Genomic DNA, 21,495 nt, shown 5'->3' on the forward strand with positions numbered 1-21,495 from the left:
CCCCATATCTGTGCCTGTAGGGAGGGGACCGAACCTCGGCATCAGTGGGCCCATCTTCACCCCAGCACCCCGCTCCACACAGGCAAGCTTCCACGGGCTTTTGTGTTCATTTATTTAAAACAAACATCTGTGCGCTATGTACAGGTCTGGCTCCCGGGGGAGCGGGTATGGGGGGGGCCAAGCTGGGTGGGACAGCAAGGGAGCTGGGCGGGGGGGGGATCTGGCCCCTTGTGTGGCCGGTGGGGCCAGCTTCTCCATTCCTGCCACCCAGCCCACCACCTTGAGACTGCCCCTCCCTGGTCCACGTCCATGGCTTCCCTCAGGTGGGGGCCTCCCTGCGTGAGAGCAAGATGAGGAAGCCTTTTCCCAAAGCAAAATAAATAACGTCCTGGGGACAAGACCTGCCCCAGCCTCCCTCAGCCCCAGACCGGCCATCGGTACCGGATGTCAGAGAAGAGCCCATTGAGGAGGTCAAGCCTGGCCAGCAGAGGGTCTAAGGGTGCCCAATGGCCTGTGTCACCCCAGGGGCCCTAGGGGTGGAGTGCAGAGCTGGACAGGGGCAGAGGCGAGGGGCTGGTCAGACCCCCAGGCTTTAAGGCAGAGCAGGGTGAGGGTGTGCGCAGCCCAGGGCCAGGCCAACCTTTGGCACAATCAGGGGAGGGCAGTGCGGTGGTCCCAGGCACAGCTGAGGCCAGGTGAAGGGCTGGAGGGAGTGTGAAGCCCTTGGTCCTGGACCTCCCACTCCAGGGCCTCGTGGGTGGGCACTGGGGGCACAGGGTGGGGCTTTGGCCACTGCCTGACTTCTGTCCCCACTGCATGTCCTTGAGCCAGCGCCTGATGGTCAGCAGAGCGTGTCCGTGTTGAAGGAGAGCTGGGCCTGGTGGGCAGATGGCAGGCCAGCCGGGCTTGAGAAGGTGTCTCCCGGGTCTAGGATGGGTACCCCGCCTCTGCCCCCCTTGAGTTCTCCCTCCTTGATGAGGCCTCTGGTGGCCTCTGCCTGCCAAGTCTGGTGGCTGCAGTGTTTCCGGCTCCCCCCACCTCCACCCCGCCCGTGTCTGAAATCCCACAGTTTCTAGCATGCCGTGGGGTCTGTGTCTGTCTGTGCCCAGGGCCCCTGTGTCTACCCTAGTGCTAGTATCAGAGGGACCCCTCTGTCTCCTTGAGCTTAGGACAGCAAGAATGTGCAGAGCCGCTCCCCCCCCACACCTCCCCTCATGCAGAACCTAAGCCCTCTGGCCAGTCGGGCCCTGCAGACCCGGCTCACCCGCTCCTCCTCGAAGCTAATGAGACCCTCGTCTTCTGTGTCCAGGTCCTCAGGCTCATCGGCCACAAGTGCCCTTAACTCTGTGGGGGCAGGCCGGGGCCGGAAGAGGCTGAGCAGGCGGCCCAGGGGGGACCGCAGGGCTGAGGGCGGCTCTGTCTCCTGCTGCTCCAGGTTGTCGCTCTGCTTCTTGGCAAAGTTCACAAACACCTGGTGGGCAGCAGCAGGTGAGTGAGCAGGGGCCTGCCTAGGCTGTCTCCCCGCCCCTGACCTGGGGCACTCACGTTGTCCAGGGTGGTCTGGCTGACCGAGTAGTCTTCGATGCCCAGCACGCCTACCACCTGCTCCATCTTGCTGAACACCTGAGCCAGCGAGATATGCTCCGACTGGAGCTGGTACTGCACCTTCGTGTGGTGACGCTCCTGGGGGGGCACAGAGGTCAGAGGCCGCTCAGCGGACCCCCCAAGCCCTGTCCCTGGGGCCCCACCCACCTTGAGCACGGCCTCTGGAAAGTTCCGGTTGAAGAACCGCACCACATCCTTCACATTCTGGCTACTCTTGGTCCTCACCGTGATCATGTAGCCGTCTCCAAACCTGCAGAACAGGCCTGTGGCCCCATGTCCCCAGGCACCAGGGCAGTCCGTCCCCCACCTGCCATGGGCCCCCACGGCCTGCCACCCCACACTGGCCCCCTCGGCTTACCGGTTCTTCAGGTGCTGGATGCTGCCCAGACAACGCAGGCGCCCGTTCACCATGATGGCCAGCCGAGTGCACAGCGCCTCACACTCCTCCATGCTGCAGACAGAGACACAGGCTGGCATGGGGTGGGGGGGACTGTGTGCAGAGCAGTGGTGGGGAGGGAGGGCAGGGACACACCTGTGTGACGTCAGCACCACGGAGCGCCCCGTCTTGATGAGGTCGAGAATGAGATTCCAGAGGAAGCGCCGGGCCTTGGGGTCCATGCCTGTGGTGGGCTCGTCCTGGGGGGGGTGTCAGGCTCAGTCACTGCAGCCCACTGCCCCTCCCCCCTCCCCCAAGAGGTGCAGCACCCACTGCCCCCCTACACTGGCTCACCAGGAAGATGAAGGCCGGGTAGCCGATGAGGGCAATGGCTGTGGACAGCTTCCTCTTGTTGCCTCCACTGTAGGTGCCCGCAGGCTTGTCCGCGTACTTGCTCAGCTCCAGCTTCTCCAGTGCCCAGTTGACCACCTGGGGGGGAAGGGACATCAAGGCCCACCCCTCCTCTGCCCTGCCCCTGCCGGGGCGCTGCCTACCCGGGCCTCGTCCTTCCAGGGGATGCCGCGGAGCCGCGTGTACAGCTGCAGGTGCTCCCGGGCTGTGAGCTCGTCGAACAGGGCATCGAACTGCGGGCAGTACCCCAGACTCTGCTGCACCTGGAGCAGCTCCTTGAGCACACTGGGGACACCATGACATCAGCACCCGCAGCCACAGCAGCCCCACCCGCCCGGGCGCCCGCCGCCCGCCTGCACCTGTGCCCGTTGACGAAGGCCTCGCCCCCAGTTGTGCTCTCGTCACCCGTCAGCATCTTGAAGGTGCTGGTCTTGCCCGCGCCGTTCACGCCCAGGAGGCCAAAGCACTCGCCGGGTCGCACGCCCAGGCACAGGCGGTCCACCGCCAGGATGCGGCCGATCTTCCGGGACTTGTACACCTGGTGGAGGGGAGGGGAGGGGAGAGGGGAGGAGGGGAAGGAAGGGGGTGGCCCGCCAGGATAAGCAGGGCGGCAAGTCAGGCTGGCCGGCCCTCCAGCCACACCCCTACCTGGCCCCGCCCCCTGAAGAAACGCCCCCACTGGCCCCACCCCCAGAAACACGCCTCACTACCCCGCCCACACCGGAAAACACGCTCCCGCTGGCCCCACCCCCAGAAGCTTCCCACTGCCCTGCCCCCACTGGGAAACCCGCCCCCCACTTAGACCCCAATCCATCTAGAAGCACCCCCCCCAGGTTCCTCCCCACAGGAAACACACCCCCGCTGGCCCTGCCCCCTCCTGGGCTCGCCCCAACCTGGCCCCTCTCTCACAAGCCCAGGGCCCACCTTGGTCAGGTTCTCGATCTTGACCATGTCGTTGTCAGCATCCCCCCGCAGCACTCGCTGCCGCTCACTGGCCACATCCACATCATCCTCCACAGGCTTGGTAGAAACTGGCATCCGCCTGGGGACAAGGTGGGCAGGGCCATCACCCAGCCTCCCCAACACGCTCTGGCCATAGCAGGATGGCGGGCAGTGCCCAGCTTGACCACTGGCCCCACATCTCCCGGCACTCCCCACTCACTGTGGCTGCCGCAGGAAGTTGTACTGGCACATGATGGTGAGGAAGAAGCCCACGAAGCCTTCGACCGTCATGGCCACTAGCCCCCTGGTGACAATGTCCCACTCGAACGGGGACTTCATCTTGTCAAACTGGCCTGTGGGGCAGCCGGCTCAGGGCCTGTGCCTGGCGCCTCGGGAGCCCCCATCTGTCCCTGATGCCAGAATCCTCCATTTCCCAGCCAGGTGTGACCCACTCCGGGACCCCCAACCCCCGCTCACCAATCTTGGCGTAGTACTCATTGATGTACTCGTTGTAAGCCATCTCCATGAGCCCGTGGCCCAGGTTGTAGTTGGGGAAGATGAGGAAGCAGCTTTTCAGGTAACTATTGACGACCTTCAAGTCCTGGAGGGTTGCAGGTAGTCACTGGCACAGCCTGGCCCTGCTGCCCCACTGCCCACCATGCCCCACTGCCCACCATGGCCCACTGCCCTGCTGCTCGCCATGCCCCGTTGCCCCGTGGCCCCACCTTGTCATGCTCAAAGAGCTGCAGCAGGAAGGTGGCCACTGTGGCTGTGATGCCGATGAAGAGGTTGATGACAATGAGAAACACATACGCAGAGCTGGGGACCTCAAACCAGAAGGAGGCCGGGTACATGATGGGGGTGATAGACCACCTGCAGGTAGGCGGGTAGGGGCAGTCAGCAGGTGGCCTGCCCCCAGCCCAAGCCCCCACCCGCTGCCTGCTCCCCCTTACCCATAGAGCAGGAAGAGAGAGAGCACGGCAGGGAAGTTGGTGGGTGAAGTGTAGGCCGGCAGGTCAAACACAAACAGGATGATGACACAGCAGGTGGCTGGGACCAGATAGTTAAGCTACCAGAGCAGGGGTGGCAGGTGAGGGGCCCAGGAGCAGGGGTGAGGGGCCCCAGGGCAGGAGTGAGGGCTCGGGGTGGGGCAGGGCTGGGGGGCCTGGCAGGGGACAGGCAATGGGATGGCAGGGGTCCAGGGGTAAAAGGAACCCCCCCCTCAGCCATGCAAGGAAGAGCACACCATGTCCCACACGTAGTTGGCGAGCCAGTAGATGACAGGGTTACAGCCGCTGACAAACTGCAGGTGCTTGGCCTTGGTGGACTTCTCAGCTACCAGGAAGACCACGAAGCTGGCTGGCACGAAGGACATGGCCACGATGATGAAGATGGCAATGACCACGTCTGTGCCCTGCAGCCTGGGGGCAGGGCAGACATCAGCCCTTGCCTGGCACCCACCCCACAGCAACACCCTGGCCCCCCGGTCCCCATACACACAGGTAATCCAGGGAGAGACTGGCACTCGTCTTGTTCATGGGGTGGTTGGTGACAGTGATGCCTACAGCACAGGGGAAGGCAGCCTCAGGGACCTGCTGCCGCCCCCGTGCCTGGCCCCACCCCACCCACCCCACTAAGGCGCACCATAGGCTGCTGGGTTGCCCTTGCTCTTGGGCAGGTTGGCGCGCAGGATGGCATTGTTGAGACTGTTGAGGTAGGTGGGCATGCTGTGGTAACCCTTGTTGTTGTAGAAAACCTGGAGAGACGCGGAGTCTGTGAGAGCCCTGTGGGTTCCTGTCCCCACCTGCACCCCTGGGCCAGAGCTGGAAGCCGCGAGGCCTGGGGCCACGGCTTACCTGGGCTGCCCTGCGTACCGCGATCTTCCGCACCATGACTGGGGCCCGGGCACCAAATGACACTGGGATGGACTTCTGGATATTGCCAAAGGTGATGGCCCCATACCTGGGCAGGTAGGTCAAGGGGCAGTGATTCCAAGCACACAGGGGACAGACTGCCCCCTCACCCACAGCTAGCATGCAACCCCCACCCAGCTCACCGGTGCAGCCGGAAGCGGTCAGAGGTGAAGAGCAAGTACTCAGAGACGTTGTGGCCCGTGATGTCAGTCAGGATGTCACCGGTGACCACCCGCATTTGGGGTGGGCGCCCGCCCACACCCCCTGGGCAGGAGAAGCCAGTGCCCTGCGCAGAGCAGGTGCAGCGAATGGGCTCCCGCACCAGGTGCGGCAAGGAGGGTGCCGACGTCCAGTTGTCTGCAGGCACAGCAGGTACCGCCAGCTCAGGCCCAGGCCATGCCCTGCCCGCCACCCCCCCCACAACCCCGGAAGCCTGGGGGAACCCTACCTGGCCCAGAGGTGGGGGGCAGAGAAGTATTCCAGGCCTGCAGTGGGTCATCCTCTGGAGACACTGGGGAGTCAGACGGAGCAGGCGAGGGCGGGGGTGGCACGAAGTTGGACAAAGGCAGCCCCTGTGTGAAGGACTCCAGGCACATGCTGTCAAAGAACCTGGCAGCCAACAGGCGGGACTCGCCACTGCTCAAGTTCAGCATGGGCCCCAGTGAGCCATTGGCTGGAGACTTGAGCACACAGGTGGCGCCCACACCCGATGGTAGCCGGAATGTGCTTACGAGCTGCTGGGGGCTGGCATCAGGCGACAGTCGCAACCTGGGGGTGGCCGCAGTGTGTCAGTGGGGAGATGCCCACCAGTCTCTGCTCTCCCTGCCCAGCCCCCCGTCCCCAAGGCTGCCCCTGTCAGCGGCCTCACCGGTACTCCTGGCGCTCCTCATTGGCATAGGGGATGAAGTTGCCACGGGGCTGGGTATAGTTGTGGTATTGTGAAGGTGACAGGACCAGTGGGGGCAGGTCACCTGGTGGGGCGCACGGAGGCCTGACCTGGTGCCGCTTACCTAGCAGCAACCTCAGGCCTAGGTCCTACCCCCCCATTCCTAAGACTCAGGGTCCAAGCCTGAGGTGTGGGTCCCCAGGGTGCTGGGGTTGCACACCATCCCCGAAGAGTGCCTGCCAGTCTCAGATGGAGTGCCCAGGCCCAGAGCGGGTGTGGTGGGGGAGGCACCACAGTCCCACTGGCATGGCCACCAGCCTCCTGATGTCCCTCTGCCTGGCCCAGTGGCCGTACCAATCTCAGGGACGGAGAGGGCCACGGTCATGGCCACGCAGACGAAGAAGGCAGGGAGCAGGATCTGGGAGGAGAGCGCCTTTGAGTTGCGGCGGGCGCAGTGGAAGCGTTTCACCAAGAGCCCGTGGAACTGGCGCATCTTCAACCACCAGCCCTCCAGTTTGCGGCTGCCCTGGCCAACCCTCGTGAGGGCCTCCGCCTCAGCTTCTGCACAGGGAGTGGGGGCTGAGCAGGCAGCCTGGGGCCACCCCACGGGGACCCCACCCAGCCCCGCCTGGCCGCCCCCCACCTTGCAGGCTGACGTTGTCGGGGTCCTGCAGGTTGTCAAAGAGGGGCCGGTAGTCGCCATAGACATCTGCGTAGGTGGCTCCCTCGTCACCGCGTGCAGAGCCCACGGAGGATGTGGACTGCAGCGACACCTGTGACTGTGCCAGCTCTGTGCACCGGGCCAGGCCGCCAGCAGGCGCCTCCCCCGGTGATGCCGGGCCCTCCGCCCCTGGTAGGGCATCCTTCCTGGACTCCTTCACATCTGTGGAGGGCCCGGGGAGGGGAGAAGTGGGACTGAGGCCTGCCTGGGATCCTGAGTCCCCATGCCCACCTACCCACCCACCCAAGGCCCTCAGCCTCCACCTCTGGGGAGCCCCAAGTCCCATGGCCACCTCCCTGCCCAGCCCCAGAGTTGTCCTCGGGGAGTCGGGACACCCTGTCCCACCCAGAAGTCCTTGGTCCCCAGAGAAGGGGGTAGAGTGAGCAGCCCCGGCCCCAGTCCAGGTCCTGGCTGGGAGGGGTGCCATGGAGAGGGGTGCTGTGGGACTCATGAGCAGCTCTGGGACCTCTCACCCGCCTCACTGTTCTCCAGAGACTGGTCCTCCTCCGACACCTTGAGAAAAACCTCCTCCAGCGTGGTGTCCATCAGCCCGAAGCTGCTCAAGTGCAGTGTGTCCAGACTCTGCTCCAGATGCTGTGAAAGAGCTGTGCGTGACCCCACCACAGTGCGGGCCCCCAGCAGGAACACACCCCACCCAAGCCCACTCCACCCTACACCCCTCACCTGGAAGAGACGCTCAAAAGCCCCCTTCTTGGCAGCCTCGCTCGGCAAGATGTAGGAGAGCTCTGTGCTCGTATCAGACACCAGCAGGCAGGAGGCCACGTGCTTGCGGATGAACTGGGAGACCTGGGGCTCTGAGCAGCTGCTCAGCTGGGTACGACCTGGGGGGCTTGCTGGCAGCCCTGGCTCTAGGAAGGGAGGGGAGCACAGAAGAGCTGCACTCGGGCTGGTGGAGGGGGATCCCAGCCAGGTCATGAGGGGGCCTGAAAAGAGGGAACCCCAGGCCCCAACAGGCATGCCAGGCTTACTGGGGCAGCAGCAGGCCCCCCCCATCAAACTCACTGGCCTTGGAAAAGGGGTCCTGGGGTAGGAGGGCCTCAGGCTGGCCCAGGCAGCCTCTACACAGACCTTGGGGGTCCCCAGGCTCAGCAGGCCGCTTGACCAGAGTGAGACGGTAGCCATCCCCATAGGCGCCCTTGAGGAAGAGCGGGGAACCACAGCACTTGAGCTTCCCATGGGAGATGATGGCAATACGATCCCCGAGCAGGTCAGCCTCGTCCATGTGGTGGGTGGACAGCAAGATGGTGCGACCTGGGGGAGGCCAGGATTGGGGTCAGGGCACAGGGCTGGGACGGGGCAGGGCAGGCAGGGGCCACCCATCCCCTCCCGGTGCCCCACGGCCCGCTCACCCGGCTTATACTTCAGGATGAGGTCCCAGATGGCTCGGCGTGCATAAGGGTCCACACCAGCAGTGGGCTCATCCAGGATGATGGCACGGGAGCCGCCCACGAAGGCGATGGCCACAGAGAGCTTGCGCTTCATGCCACCTGACAGCGTCTGCACCAGTGAGTGCCGCTTGTTGGAGAGCTCTAGGTCTTCAATCATCCTGAGGGCGGGACGGGGCATGTGGGCCCCCCGACAGTGGGAGCACCCAACCCCAGCCCCGCCGCACCCCCGCCCCCACCCACTTGTCCATCTCTTTGCGGATCTCCTCCTGGGCCATGCTCTTGAGCCGTGAGTAGAACCAGAGGTGCTCCTCCACCGTGAGCCGGTCAAAGAGCACGTTGTGCTGTGGACACATGCCCAGATTCTTGCGGATCTCGTCCATCTCCGTGCGGATGTCGTGTCCGTAGATGGTGGCCGACCCCGAGGTTGGCGGGAACAAGCCAGTGAGGATGGACCTGAGTGGGTGGGCTGGCAAGGTCACAACCCCTACCTCCTGGAAGGAGCCCACCCTGCCGCCCACGTGGTGACAGAGCAGACTCTGGCCTGACACTCACATGGTAGTGGTCTTGCCAGCCCCATTGTGTCCCAGGAATGACACCACCTGGTTCTCATATAGGTTCAGGCTCAGCCTGTTTAAAGCCAACTTCTTGTCGTTCTTGTAGACCTTGGTGAGCTTGTCCACGCAGACTACCAGTGGCAGGTGAGTGGGTTCCTCCTCCATTCCCCGCATCTCCTCTGCACCAGGGCAGCAGGTCAGCTAAGGCTGCCCTGGGGCCCCCAACCCCAAAACCTAGTGATCACCCCAGCCACTGCCCTGGCACCCGCCTCACCCAAGCGCCGGCTCTCCATAGCACAGGCCTGGTCTTCCTCCATGACGCTGAGACGGGGGGCACGAGCCCATGGCCAGCTCCACTCCCAGGCCTCCGTACGCCCACTGCCCAGCCAGTAGGACTTCTGCAGTGGGAAGTACCAGGGCCGGGGTAGCCCATACATGCCTAAGGGTTGGAGAGCAGAAGGGAGGCTGACCCAGGGCCTGGGGTTGCTGTCCATGCCAATCCATGTGCCTTCCACTAGGGAGCCATATCCCCCCGCCAAGAGTTAGCTGGTACCTGGGTGCACAGCCTCTATGTACCACGTGAGCACGCCATAGACGGCTGCATCTATCATCAGCATAGTGACCGCCAGGAGCAGGTTGAAGTCATCACCTTCCACAGGTGACTGGCTGAACGTGTGCCACTGGATGCCCACACCTGCCACCTCATACAGGGCAAAGTACTTGGAGCCCAGGCCGAAGGCTGTTGTGGACATCAGGGACTGAGGGGACAATGGTGTCAGTGGGGAAGGGGGCTGGATCCCACCCTCACCCCAGCCACCCCTGACCCTCACCGCAATGCACTTCTCAAAGGCAGTGATCTTGTCGTGGGCCACCTCCTCACGGATCGCCACATACATGTAGGGCACGTAGCTCAGGAAGTAGATGATGCCGCCGCAGGCGGAGGCCAGCTTGGCCTTGGAGTACAGCACAGACACCAGGAAGCTAGGGTAGGTGCGGCCACTGGCCGTCAGCCATACCTGACCCTTGGTACAGAGCCCAAAGCCCTCCTGGCGTGTCCCTGCTGGGGTCCAGAGCAGCTCCAGGATGGGTGCTTCTGTGTTTTTGGGGTCAATGCAAGGGCTACTCGGCCAGGACCCAAGCAGCCACCCAGCCTCCCAGCCTGCTGCCAGCCACACATGCTCACCAAAACATGATGGTGGCCACGGCATAGACGGCCAGGAAGAGCCAGATGATGAGCACGTGGCTGTGCATGAGCACCTGGCCATACTTGAGGATGGCCGTGAGTGCTGTCACAGAGATGGAGAGCTGCACAAAGCCAGTGATGAACCAGGCCACCCAGTGCACTGCGTTGTTCAGGCCCATCGTCTTCATCACCTGTGGGCAGGTGGGCATCGGGCTGGGGCAGGAGGCCTTGTGCTTGGGGCAGGGCACCAGGAAAGGGTGACCTGCCTCTGCCCTGCCGGCCAGGCCCAGGGAGGGAGAGGTGTCCACAGGCTGCCCCCCACCCTCATTCCTCCCCCGCCACCTCTGTGCCCCCCCCACCCCTGTCCCCCCACCTCCTTCAGCCGGTGTTCCTTCTCTGCTACAATGTGCTGGATAGTCATGGCCACGGAGTAGACCCAGGAAATCACCATGCAGAGCGGCATCATGTGCTCGATGACAAACAGGAAGCTGAGGTCCAGGCAGGGGCATGAGGGGAGGGGCTTGGCCTGAGCCCCAGCCCCCAGGCCCCGGGAAACACACACTCACTCGTCTCGCGTGTAGCAGGGGTAGGGAAACATCTGCACGTAGTTCCCAGGCTCCACCACATCGTGGCCCACGAAGGTGTTGATGATGGCTCGCTCCATCATGTCTACAGGCAGGAGGGGTCAGCCGCGGGGTCTGGGGTGGCCAGGCCTATCCCCGCAGCCCCAGGGGCGGCCCTCACCCTGGATCCAGACGAAGCCATACAAGAAGTAGAAGCGGCCGCCGGTGTTGGGCCCTGGGCGCCAGTAGGCCCGGCGGATCTCATTGGTTTTCTCCGTGAAGCTGGAGTTCTGGCGGATCTTGTAGTGCACGTGGGGTGGCAGGGAGCCATCCTTGCGGGTCTGGAAGATCACACCTGGGGACAGGATGAGGGTGGGTGGAGGGGCCGCCTGGGGACAGGATGAGGGGCAGGTGGGGGGCAGAGTGGGGGGCTGGCTGTGGGGGAGGGCCACGAGGGAGGGAGGGGTGTGAGGGAGGGGGCGCGACCAGGGACTGGGCAGTGCTGGGGCTTGAGGGGCGGGGCTGCAGGGGAGGAAAAGCCAGGGTGGGGTGAGGGTGCTAAAGGCGAGGGCGCACAGGAGCAGATAAAGGGGTCCTGGAGGGCAGCAGTAGAGAGACGGGAGGCTGGGGGGGTCAGCAGAGCAGGGCTCGGGGGACCAGCTCACTGGCAAACACGGTGACATTGTCCTGGTAGGCCTGGTTGAGGGTATAGTTGACGATGCTCTCCTCGTCGGGAAAACCCTTGAAGATGTCCACACTCACCTGGGGGGAGAGGTGTTGTCGGGAGCTGGCCCTGAGCACCAGCCCCTTCACGCCAGCCCGGGGGCCTGCGTACCCACCTTGGACATGAACTGGATCCAGCCACAGGCCGCGTTGTCAATCGTGTCCAGCTGCTGCAGGAGTGCCGAGCCATTGGGCAGAGAGAAGTTGTCCTGGCGCAGGGCGGGCGGCAGTTCCTCTAGGGATAGGTTCAGGGCTTCGGGGTGCAGCCGCAGCTCTGCCACATACTGGGGGTGGAGGGCCAGCTCAGAGGGCAGCCCAGGATGCAGCACTCCCCCGCCCCCCTCCTACTACCCCCCACCCCCCATCCCACCCCCACCCCCGCACCTGCTGTAGCCAGCGCAGGTGCTGCTGCAGCTTGCCCTGCTCCAGGAAGCTGCGGATCTCTGCAGAGATGTTGAGCCACACTTGCGCATAGTGGGTCACGTTGCCTACAAAGGCAAAGGTCTCGTTGGCCTGCAGAGGGTGAGGGCATGGGTCACAGGGCTCACAGAAAAAACCCCGCCAGCAAGGGGGTGGTCCAGTCTTTGTCCCCCACCCGCCACCGCCCATGGCCCAGACAGTCCTCGCCAACAACCAACCTTGCTCAGGCACTTCCACCTGGACACTCAAAACCCTCCCCTCCCTACCTTCCTGCCACTACCCCCATACAACTGGCTCTGCCCAGGCTCCCTAATGTCACCCGCTGTGCCTTCACCGCCCCCACACATCCTCCACAGATGGAGGATGGATCCTCCACAGAGCCCCCTCCACAGACTCTCCTTCCTGGGCCATTTCCAGCCCTGGCTTCTACTTCCCCTGACAGGACTTCTCCCTGGAATGGCCACAGACATTCTGCCCTCAGCGGGACACTCCCATGCCACCCAGCTGCCCCACCCAGATCTCGCCCATCGGGGGCTGCTCTAGAGGGTCTCTGTCCAAACCAGCAGGGCCAGCCTTGAACCTCCCCAGCCAGGCCAGGACCCTGAACCTTGCCAGGGGCCCCTGCATCTCCAACGCCCCCATCAATCCTCCCACCCCCCCAAACCAAGTCAGGGCTCCCGTGCCTGGGCTACAGCCTCCTCCGTGCCAGTTCTACTGACCCTCCTCTGCATGGGGGTCTCTGGCCTGCACAGCCCCTCTACCCAGATCCGTCAGCTTCTGCCCCAGGAGGCACATGCAGCTCGAACCCCAACCAGCGAGACTTGCGAACCTTGAGGATGACGCGGTCGGCCTCGGAGCCCGCTGGTGCATACAGGATCTTGGGATTGCTGGTCATGAGGTGCACAAGAAGGCCCAAGTTCCGCTGCTCCTTGCTTGTGAAGCCCAGGGAGCTCATGTTGCCCTGCCGCAGTGCCTCGGGCTCGATGGTGCTAGGGTGGGGCCGGGGCATTAGGGGTGCCAGGTTGGGGGTGGGGGTCAGGTCCTGCTCCTATCTGTCCCTGTCCCCTTTCCCCGTGCCCACCTACCGGTTGTTGCCACACAGGATGGGCTGCAGGCCAGCCCAGAGCTGCACAAAGGCGGAGCACTGTCCCTGCAGTGCATCGGAGGGGGCTGGAGCCGCGGCGGATGGGGCACCCTCCTCCACTGTGGAGTTGGAGCTCGTGCCCACCGCAGCCGCAGTGCCATTGGCTGTCCTTCCAGGGCTGCTGGCCGGGGGCCCTGGAGCACGGCGAGCGCAGGCGCCCTGGGGCAGCAGCAGGGCCAGAGCTGAGAGGATGTCCACATCCTGCAGAACTTTCTGGGCATCCAGCAGATCCTCCAGCAGTGCCTGCAGCCGCTGTGGTGATGCTGGCTGCTGCTGGGGAACTGAGCCGTTGGGGGTGTCCAGGCCCAGCTGAGGGGAAATGGGCCATGTGGGGAAATGCAGACCCAGGAGAGGGAGCAGGGCCCAGGGACGGATCTGAAGGTGGGTATTTGAGGTCAAGGGTAGAGGAGGCAGGATGCAGGCTGGGATGAGAGAGGCTGAGGAAGAGTCTGCATCCTGGGGGCAGGGGCACACTGACTGGGGCTGGGAAATAGTCTAGGAGGAGGATGTGGGGCATGGCTCTACTGGGAGTATGTGGGACATCCACCACAAGCATACCCCACTCACAGCCCTGGGCCCAAGGAACCCCAGCATCTCCTCCAGCCCAGGCGGTGGACCCGTGGGCCAGTGGGCAGGCAGGCGCTCACCTGCTGGGCAATCTTGGCCACATCCAGCTGGTTCTGGAGCTCAGCAGCCAGCCCAGAGAAGCGCTGGGCACGGGCTGTGGCCCGCCCACTGCAGACAGCATCCCGGTAGCCCTGCAGTGCTGTCTGCTGACCCTGGGACACCGTGAGGATGCGGCCTAGCTCCCTAGAGCCCCGTGTACATGTGAGTTGCTCCAGGAGGGCAGGGGCCAACAGCAGCTCCTGGGGGAGGGGTGCAGGGGAACAGCTGAGAGATCACCTCAACCAAGAGGAGACCAAGGCCTTAGCCCACAGAGGCCACAGGTCTCCCCCGAACTGTGCCAGGTCCAAGACAACCTAGGGGCTGTGATGGGGCGGGGAGCACATCACTGTCCTGCCTTCCCCTTCCCCATGCTGCCAGCCACAGACTCCCAGGGACCCCCCTCACCCCCAGGAAAAGTTCAGAATTCTCACAGGGACCTCTTTCTTCACCCACCGAGGCAGAAACACCCACCAGAGGCAGGCGGCATGCTCCCATCCCACTAACAGATTCTCTCACCTCCATCCGGAATAGGGGATTGCTACCCAGGCGGCGCCAGGGATCCTGACCCCTGGGGAGGCCCGACCCCACTTCTAGGGCAGGTGAAGGGCCAAAGAGCAGGTGATAGACCTGGGGCATAAAGGGGGCATGGCTCAGGCCAGGAGGTTCCAGAGCTTGGCCCCAGTGTCGCCTCAGAGCCCCACATCCCTCATCATTGCTCTCCATTCCCACAAGCAGGGGAGCGACTGCCCAGGGCTAGGAGCTGCCCCGAGAGGGGACACGTGCCCACTGCTGGCGCTCATCCCACCTCACCTCGGGCAAATCCACCTGGGCAGCCAGGAGAGCCTGGGCCGTGCTGTTAGGTAGTGACAGGTTCTGCATCAGGAAGCGACAGAGCTCCCGTGGATCCCTGGCCACCGAGCCCAGAGAGAAGGAGGACGCTGGACAGGCAGAAGGATGCACTAAGGGCCAGTCAGGCCCGGGTCAAGGCAGCCCGAACAGGCACAGAGCCAAGCTGCCCGCACCAGGCACAGGCTCAGGCACAGGTGCAGGCAGCTCTGCTAGGTCGGCCTGAGCATGGAGCACGTTCGCCCCAGGAACTCGGAGCAACGGTTCAGACTGAGGCCCAGACACAGGTCCGCGGGCAGGAGTGACCAAGCTGGGGTTTGAACCCAGGTGACACCAGACCTTGGGTCTCAAGCCCCTCCTCCCCACAGAGGCCCTGCCCAGGCTGCCCGGGCGCACCTGTAGGTCTGTCCAAGCGGCTCTCCCAGGTGTCAGGGCCCGAGCGGAGGGCCTCCAGGTGCTGGCGCAGGGCCTCGAGCTCCGAGCCCAGGCTGGGTCGTGCCGGGTCGAACAGGTTGCCCTCCTCCACCACGCGGTTGAGGCGCTCCAGCAGCTGAGTGACCCTGCACCACCACCAGAGGTCACCCATGGCCCCTGCGGCCCAGGGTGGGGGTGGGGGTGGCAGGGGGCAGGGGCACTCACGTGGAGTTGGCGTACTGCAGGAAGCCAAACTCGTCTCTCTGGCCATCAGGACACAGAGACTGCATGACGGGCAGGATGCCAGCAGAGGTGAGAGGTGCTGCTGTGTAGAAGGCTGCAGGGGGTGGTCAGGGCAGGTGAGAGGGCCCGAGGAGTGTGGACAGGAGGGGACAGGGAGAGGAGTCAAGAAAGGGGAGGGAGACGAAGTCCAAATAGAGAAAGTGAGAGAAAGTCAGGGAGGAAAAGCAGCTTCAGGCAGCAGATAAGGGCAGAGGGCCAGGCATTTGGGTGCAAATGACCCCAGCAGGTCAGAGGTCAGAGAGTGCCTCTCCATCTCTTCCACACAACTCCCAAGGTGTCCCTCATCCCTCAGCCAGCCCAGGCCAAGATGCCTGATGCTTTCCCCATGGATTCAAGTGTGGCACTGCCTACAGAGCCCAGGGGAGCATGAGGGGCCCCCAGTGGGCAGTGACCTCTGACCTCTCTGGCCAGGTGGTTAGCAAAGTGAATGCAGAAGTGCACAGGGGTCCGAGGGGCAAGCAGCCAGGTGACCTTGCCCCACAGGGCAGAGCCAGGCGACCCCACAGAGAGACAGATGCCCCCCAGAAGCTTGACGTGGGAGCCACCAGGGTCCAGGCACCCTTCAGGACCCACCACCCCTCATCCCTGTGCACCAGCTATTCCTGACAGTGGGCAGGGGGTTCTGGAGGATGTAGCCAGGCCAGGAGAGGCTGCGGCACTAGGGTTAATGCACTTGGGTTAATGTAAGCAGGGGCAGGGCGTGCTTAGGCCGCACCAGGAGGGCTGCTCACTTACAGACTGCATGCAGGCCCAGGAGGAGGACAAGAGACCATGCAGGGGAGGGGCAAAACAGAACAGAGGAGGACAGTGAGGGACGGCCACCATGGCCAACCCTGTCTTCAAGCCCAGCTGGGTGGCGCGGCCAGGGACTACTCAGGGGAGCAGGCTCACGGGCCCCATGGGGGCAGCATGGCAGCTGGGACACACGTGCAGGCATGTGCACCCAGGGAATGCACGTGTGACACGGTGAGGGCTGCCTGTCCCCCACTGCCCACCCAGCTGTGCCCCAAGACCAGCCCTGAGGACACCCACCTTCCTTCACAGAGATGGTCGGTTTCTTCTGCCGAAGCCCCAGCAGAATGAAGAAGAGGACCAGAGGAATGAAGATCTCAAAGGCCAAGACCCACTGGAAAGGGCGGGCTGAGTAAGGCTGCCTGCCGCAGGCTGGACAGGACAGAGCCCGGTTCTCCCCTCCACAGACGTCCGGCCCTGTCCAGCCCCACATACCGCCCCCCAACAGAGTTTGCCTCCCCTTTCTTCAAGGGCCTTTCTGATGCGCGAGAGCATGATGCCGTCTGGCCCAAGCACATCAGTGCTCCCACCCCCCAGCCAAGGTCTGATTTGCCAGCTGGGACAAACCAGCCAGCTTGTGGTCTACTATGACCTGTGCATCTGCCCAGCTCAGCTTCTCCTTCCACACCTTCTCCTGGCTAGGATCTGGAGGTGGGCTGGGGGACTATCTACAGCTCCCATACTGCCCCAGGGTCAGCCCTCCTCATTGTGACGGCACCGTTACACCCTCCTAAAGAACCCAGGGAGACAAGGCCTGGATAAGGGGAGGCATGGCTCTAGCCCAGGGCCCTGAGCCTCTGGGAAAACCTGCTTAGAGGTCTGACGGCCCTGAGTCCCTGACACAGGGGTGCCCTGTCCTGCTCTGGGCCTGCTCCCTCACCCCGTGTGGCTCAGTTGGGCTTGGCAGCCCCCCCCCCCCCCAGGACTCTGTTCAGTCTTCCCAGGACTGCTCCTGCCACCCCAGCGGGGCAGCAAGGTGAGCCCTGGTGGAACGTGCTCTGAGTAGCAAAGGAAGACCAGAAGCAACAGAGCCCCAGGCCTCTGGAAAACGGGAGGACTTGCTACAGTTTGTGATATGGCCACCTGTCCTAGTCCGGGGAAGGAAGGTGGATAGCCCCCCCGCCCCCACCCCCCGACCAGGTCTTCTCTGAGGACCAAGTTTCCTTCACCCTCACCCCCGACCCCAAAACAGACTCCAGAGTCCCCACCCCAGTGGCATTCCATCTGGCCCAGCACCCGAGCTCCCGGCCCCCTAGGGTGAAACAGCCGCTGTTGTTTACCGTGCTTTGACAATAGTGCTCTGTGGTCTGGAACACCCCACTGTGTGTCTGCACCCTACGCCTGCCCCAGTCTGTGCCAGCCTCCACCATCACCCCCCCCGAGCCAGGATCCAGCCAGCCTAGGGCTAGCCAAGGAGGCACCATGGACACCCACAGGGCTGGGGACAAGCACCTATGCCACACACATGTACCTAGAGCAAGAGTGGCTGCATGCAAGTGGCGGTGCAGGTGGCCAGGGTCATAGCCATGGTACCAGCCCCACCCACACCCGCCCTGCCACTGGGCAGGCACCTCCACCGTGTAACTGCAGCAACAGGCCAGGGCTACCTCCTCATTGCTATAGCAACGGCGGCGCAGGAGCTGCTGGGAGGAGGGAAGCCTGCTTGGCGGGCGGGCGGGCGGGCAGGCAGGCGGCCAGAGGGGCATCTGGTTACAGGCAGGCAGCACAGGTTCGGCCCTACCTGGGAGCCCCACCTGGACACCCCATGGCGGCCTGCAGGGTGGTCAAACCCTGGTCCCTCAGGGGTAGCCCAGCGCCCCCATGGTGTCCCAGGGCCTGAGGGCCCACTCCAAGCCTGAGCCACCTCCTGCTATGTCAAGGGGAGAAAAGAGGAGAACTGAACACGAAAGAGCCTCTCAACCCAGCGATGAGGCCACAGCAGCCCCAGGGCCGACCTCTGCCCAGCTCAGAGGGGACAGGCGACACTCAGAGATGAAGAAAGACAGATACAGAGGTCTTTGGTTCCTACTCTCCAAACCAAGCTTTCAGGAGGCGCACTCTGACCCCCAGAGAAGTGCACAGCCTGCAGGGCAAAATGTCTCTTGGCTAAGCCCACAGGTCTAACTCTGAAGCCCAAGACCCTGCTGGGAAAGTGGGGGGGCCAGCAGGAGTGTGCCAGGCATCTGGCCAGCCCTAGCCCCAGCCCCAGGGACAAGCCCAGCAAGGTCTTAGCCCCCGTGAAGGAAGAATTTTGGATTTGCTGGGGTCTTGGGCCAAGGACCTCCATACAGCCTACCCAGTTCCTGGTACTGCTGCTGCATACATGGGCCCAAGGAGATTCTAGGGAAGACCAACCTAGCAGGTGGGGGCTGCTCCCGGGTGTCTGGCAGTAGACAGCTCCCACCTGTTTGCCAGGTGCCCCACAGGCCACTGCTCCTTCTCTGAGCCTTGAGATCCCCAGGGGATTTAGGGGCCATCATCCCAGCCTCTGCTCCCAGCCCCTGGGGGCTCTTACTGCCAAGAACCCTGGGACTAATACTAATGGTGCCCACATTCCAATCCCCTTTCCTCCTCTGAGCTCTGCCCTGGTGTCCCCGGTAACCTGAAATCAGAACCAGGGGGAGCTGCACCAGAGGCCACAGACCTGATCCATGGGACCCAGTGCCAGCCAGACCCAGGCACGTGGGCAGGGAGTGTACTCAACCCTGGTTCCCCACCAGGCTCAGGTGCCTGGGGGACTCCTGCCAGGCCACAGTAATGACGTCCACCCTGCCCTGTTTGCAGTCCTGGGCTTCTCATTATGCACTTCAAAGCCCTTCTCAAGGAGAGACCCTGGCAAGAGCTCATCAGCCCAAGGGGACTCAGAGCCAGGTGGCAAAGGAGCCTCTCAGGCCCCAGGTGGGCCAGAGGATGCTTTGTCCTCAGGCCCCAGATCTGGACCCCAGCCTGCTTGGGGCCTCGTTGTGGAAAATTCCCAGGGCCCATTCAGAAACCCCAGCTGTCCAGGCCTCTCGATGGTCTATGTGCTGCTGTCAGGACATCAGAACAACAGGAGATGCCCCTGCCCTTCCCAGAGCAAGCGTGGCAAGGGCCAGCGTGATGACATCCATACCGACCCAGGCTGGCTTCTGTCCCTGACAGCTGCTGTGGCCCGCACCCTCAGGCCCCCGGCTGCCCCAGGCACAGGGCAGAGAGCTGGGGTGCTTGGTACTCACAGCTCCAAACAGCAGGACCTGACTCCCAGAGGAGGCTGGGGTTGGGGAGGTCAGCCTCAGGAAGGACTGCCCCAAAGGACAAAAGGGTACAGGGATGCAGCCTAACCCATGCTGGCCCAGCAAGGACATTCTCCTTGGTGAGAGAGCAGGAGCAAGGGCCAGCGGACTTGCGGGAAGGGGGAGGAGGAGGAGGAGAAGGAGGAGGAGGAGAAGGAGAAGGAGGAGGAGGAGGAGAAGGAGAAGGAGGAGGAGGAAGAGAAGAAGGAGGAGGAGGAGGAGGAGAAGGAGAAAGAGGAGGAGGAGGAGGAGGAGAAGGATGAGGAGGAGGAGGAGAAGGATGAGGAGGAGGAGGAGAAGGATGATGAGGAGGAGGAGGAGAAGGATGAGGAGGAGGAGGAGGAGGAGAAGGATAAGGATGAGGAGGAGGAGGAGGAGGAGGAGGAGGAGGAGGAAGAGGAGTGTCTGCCCAAGGGCAGAAGGGTGGTGCAGGGAGGAAGAGGCAGGGTCCCTGCAGGGACTCCAGGGGGGCTGAGCACAGAAACCAAGGACTTTCATAGTTAGGAAGAGTCCACCATATCAGCCCTCTGTTCGTCTCCGGAACCAGGGCCTCCCGCGACCCCAGGGTCCTGGGGCCGCTCGGCCCCCCTACTCGTGCGGCTGGCCCCAAAGCGGGCGCGGCGCGGGGCACCCATCCCGTGACTCAGCCGAGCACCGCGAATGTCAGCTGGCGCGGGCCGCGGCCGGCGGGCCGAGCGCGTCCCCGGAGACCAGAGGCTGCAGCAGGCAAGGGCGGGCGGGGTCCCGCGCCCGCCCGGGGTCTGCGCGCGCCCGGCCCGGCCACACGTGCGCGCGGAAAGCGCGCCGCTGGCCCCAGTGCGCGCGACCTCGGGGTGGGGTGGGGGGCAGGCCGGGAGGCGCGCGGGTCGCTCACCGGGCTCCGGCGCTTCAGCGTCACGTTCTTCCAGAGCAGCAGCTGCAGCTGGTGCAGGAAGCCCATGGCGGGGCCGCTCTCCCGCCGCCTTCGCGCCGCGGCCCGCTCCTCTGCGCGCCCCACCGGCCCCGCCGCCCGCCGCGCCGCTCGGCATCGCCCGCGCGGGGCGGGGTCTCGAGCGTCCGGGACCGGCTCGGCGCTGGCTCCGCCCCGGCGGCCGCGGTGACAGCCACTCGCCCCGCCCCCGCTTAAAGGCGCCGCGCCGCATCCGGAGACCCCGCCGCGTTGCCAGGCGATTCCTGCAGCTCCACCCCTCCATCGCTCCCGGCGTGGAAGTGACTTGCGCACAGCTTCCCTCTAAACCCCGGACTTACGCCCTCTAGGGCGCTCGGGGGCCCCGGGCCGGCGTGCAGCAGCCCCTCTCCCTCGTGGAATCCTCACGCAGAGGCGCCCCGAGGGGAAGCCGAGGGGGTGCAGCACCTCCACCCGCCCACGCAGCAGTGGACGTCAGAGCCAGGGCTCCGGGGCCCCAGGGTTACTGCCTGGCTGGAAAAGTGTAGCCGCCCACACGTGGGGACCCGGGGATCCCACCTGTGCAGGGCGGGCAATGTCTGTCCTCAAGTCTTCAAGAATCAGAATCCTGGCCCCCCGCGTCTTAAGGGAGGGGATGGGCGCTTGTGAGGGGGCTGCAGGGGACTGTCCCACCGTTGTGAGACTTTCCTGGGTGCGTCCTGAGTGAGCCACTTGGTGACCGAGTGGCAGGACAGGCCTGGTGGGGCTCAAGCCCAGGACAGCTGATCCCTGCAGGTGGAGTGGACAGAGTGCTTGAGGAAACAGGGTGCCCCCTGGGGTGGGAGCTCACTCTTCTCCCCAGATCCCACCAGCTCTGGCCCCTGCAGATGGGAGTCTGTGGGCAGTGAATTCCGGAGGACCAGGCTGCAGCTTCCCAGGGTGGCCAGCAGAGGACAGCAGACGGCAGGGGACCCTTGTGGGTGGCTCTGATGGCTTTGCCCCAATCTCAGTCTCCCCACGTGCCCACGGGATGTCCGGTGTCTGGGGTGCACATAGACTGGTCCCTATGCTGGATGGCAGGCTTTGGGGGATTGCAGCTGCCTGCCCCTTCCCAGCTCCTCCTTCCCAGTGTTGCAGGGCAGAGGGTCAGCATGTGTAGCTAGGTCACGGCAGGAAATCACTGGCAAGCCTTTCCCACAAGCCACTGTCAAGGGAGGGGGCAGCTTCCTGCCTTCTGGTGCAGCCCACCCCCACCGGGGTAGGGACAAATCCTGACCTCTGCCCCAGGGGCTCAGCCCATTGGGGCCCCCGCCTGTAGCACCAGCTTCTCCTCTCCTCCCCCAACAGGCAGCCTGCCTCCCCTGGCGGGGGGGGGGCTCCCCTGGCTGCCCATGTGGGCAGAGAGAACCCTACATCACAAATCAGATCCTGTCACACCCCAGACACCCCTGCAGCCTGAAAATGAA

The 21,495-nt window shown here is 64.1% G+C and overlaps 1 protein-coding gene across 2 annotated transcripts; it reads right to left on the bottom strand.

The window, feature by feature from the left end:
- Positions 1-95: 95 nt before the first annotated feature.
- Positions 96-20,166, bottom strand: ABCA2 (ATP binding cassette subfamily A member 2). 2 transcript variants are annotated; one of them, XM_077851504.1, is made up of 48 exons: positions 20,018-20,166; positions 16,112-16,205; positions 15,002-15,113; positions 14,759-14,922; positions 14,327-14,454; positions 14,033-14,143; positions 13,498-13,716; positions 12,792-13,009; positions 12,536-12,695; positions 11,671-11,799; positions 11,403-11,570; positions 11,229-11,325; positions 10,745-10,918; positions 10,567-10,669; positions 10,374-10,488; positions 10,001-10,191; positions 9,648-9,798; positions 9,371-9,575; positions 9,092-9,256; positions 8,816-8,996; positions 8,504-8,716; positions 8,225-8,421; positions 7,944-8,126; positions 7,539-7,723; positions 7,328-7,448; positions 6,777-7,016; positions 6,488-6,694; positions 6,116-6,218; positions 5,696-6,015; positions 5,391-5,604; positions 5,191-5,296; positions 4,979-5,090; positions 4,835-4,895; positions 4,581-4,755; positions 4,288-4,403; positions 4,060-4,207; positions 3,812-3,935; positions 3,555-3,687; positions 3,317-3,434; positions 2,752-2,930; positions 2,536-2,677; positions 2,336-2,470; positions 2,138-2,241; positions 1,964-2,056; positions 1,753-1,855; positions 1,546-1,683; positions 1,265-1,471; positions 96-877 (listed from the first exon to the last, which is right to left on the bottom strand). In XM_077851504.1, the coding sequence occupies exons 1-48, from the start codon at positions 20,081-20,083 to the stop codon at positions 842-844; spliced, it is 7,164 nt and encodes a 2,387-aa protein (XP_077707630.1). In that variant the 5' UTR covers positions 20,084-20,166; the 3' UTR covers positions 96-841. The 2 variants fall into 2 exon arrangements, with proteins under 2 accessions (XP_077707630.1, XP_077707628.1); XM_077851502.1 differs by having other exon boundaries at positions 12,792-13,159.
- Positions 20,167-21,495: the final 1,329 nt, after the last annotated feature.

The sequence above is a fragment of the Canis aureus genome, chromosome 16, assembly GCF_053574225.1.
Source record: "Canis aureus isolate CA01 chromosome 16, VMU_Caureus_v.1.0, whole genome shotgun sequence".
Taxonomy (NCBI): Eukaryota; Metazoa; Chordata; class Mammalia; order Carnivora; family Canidae; genus Canis; species Canis aureus.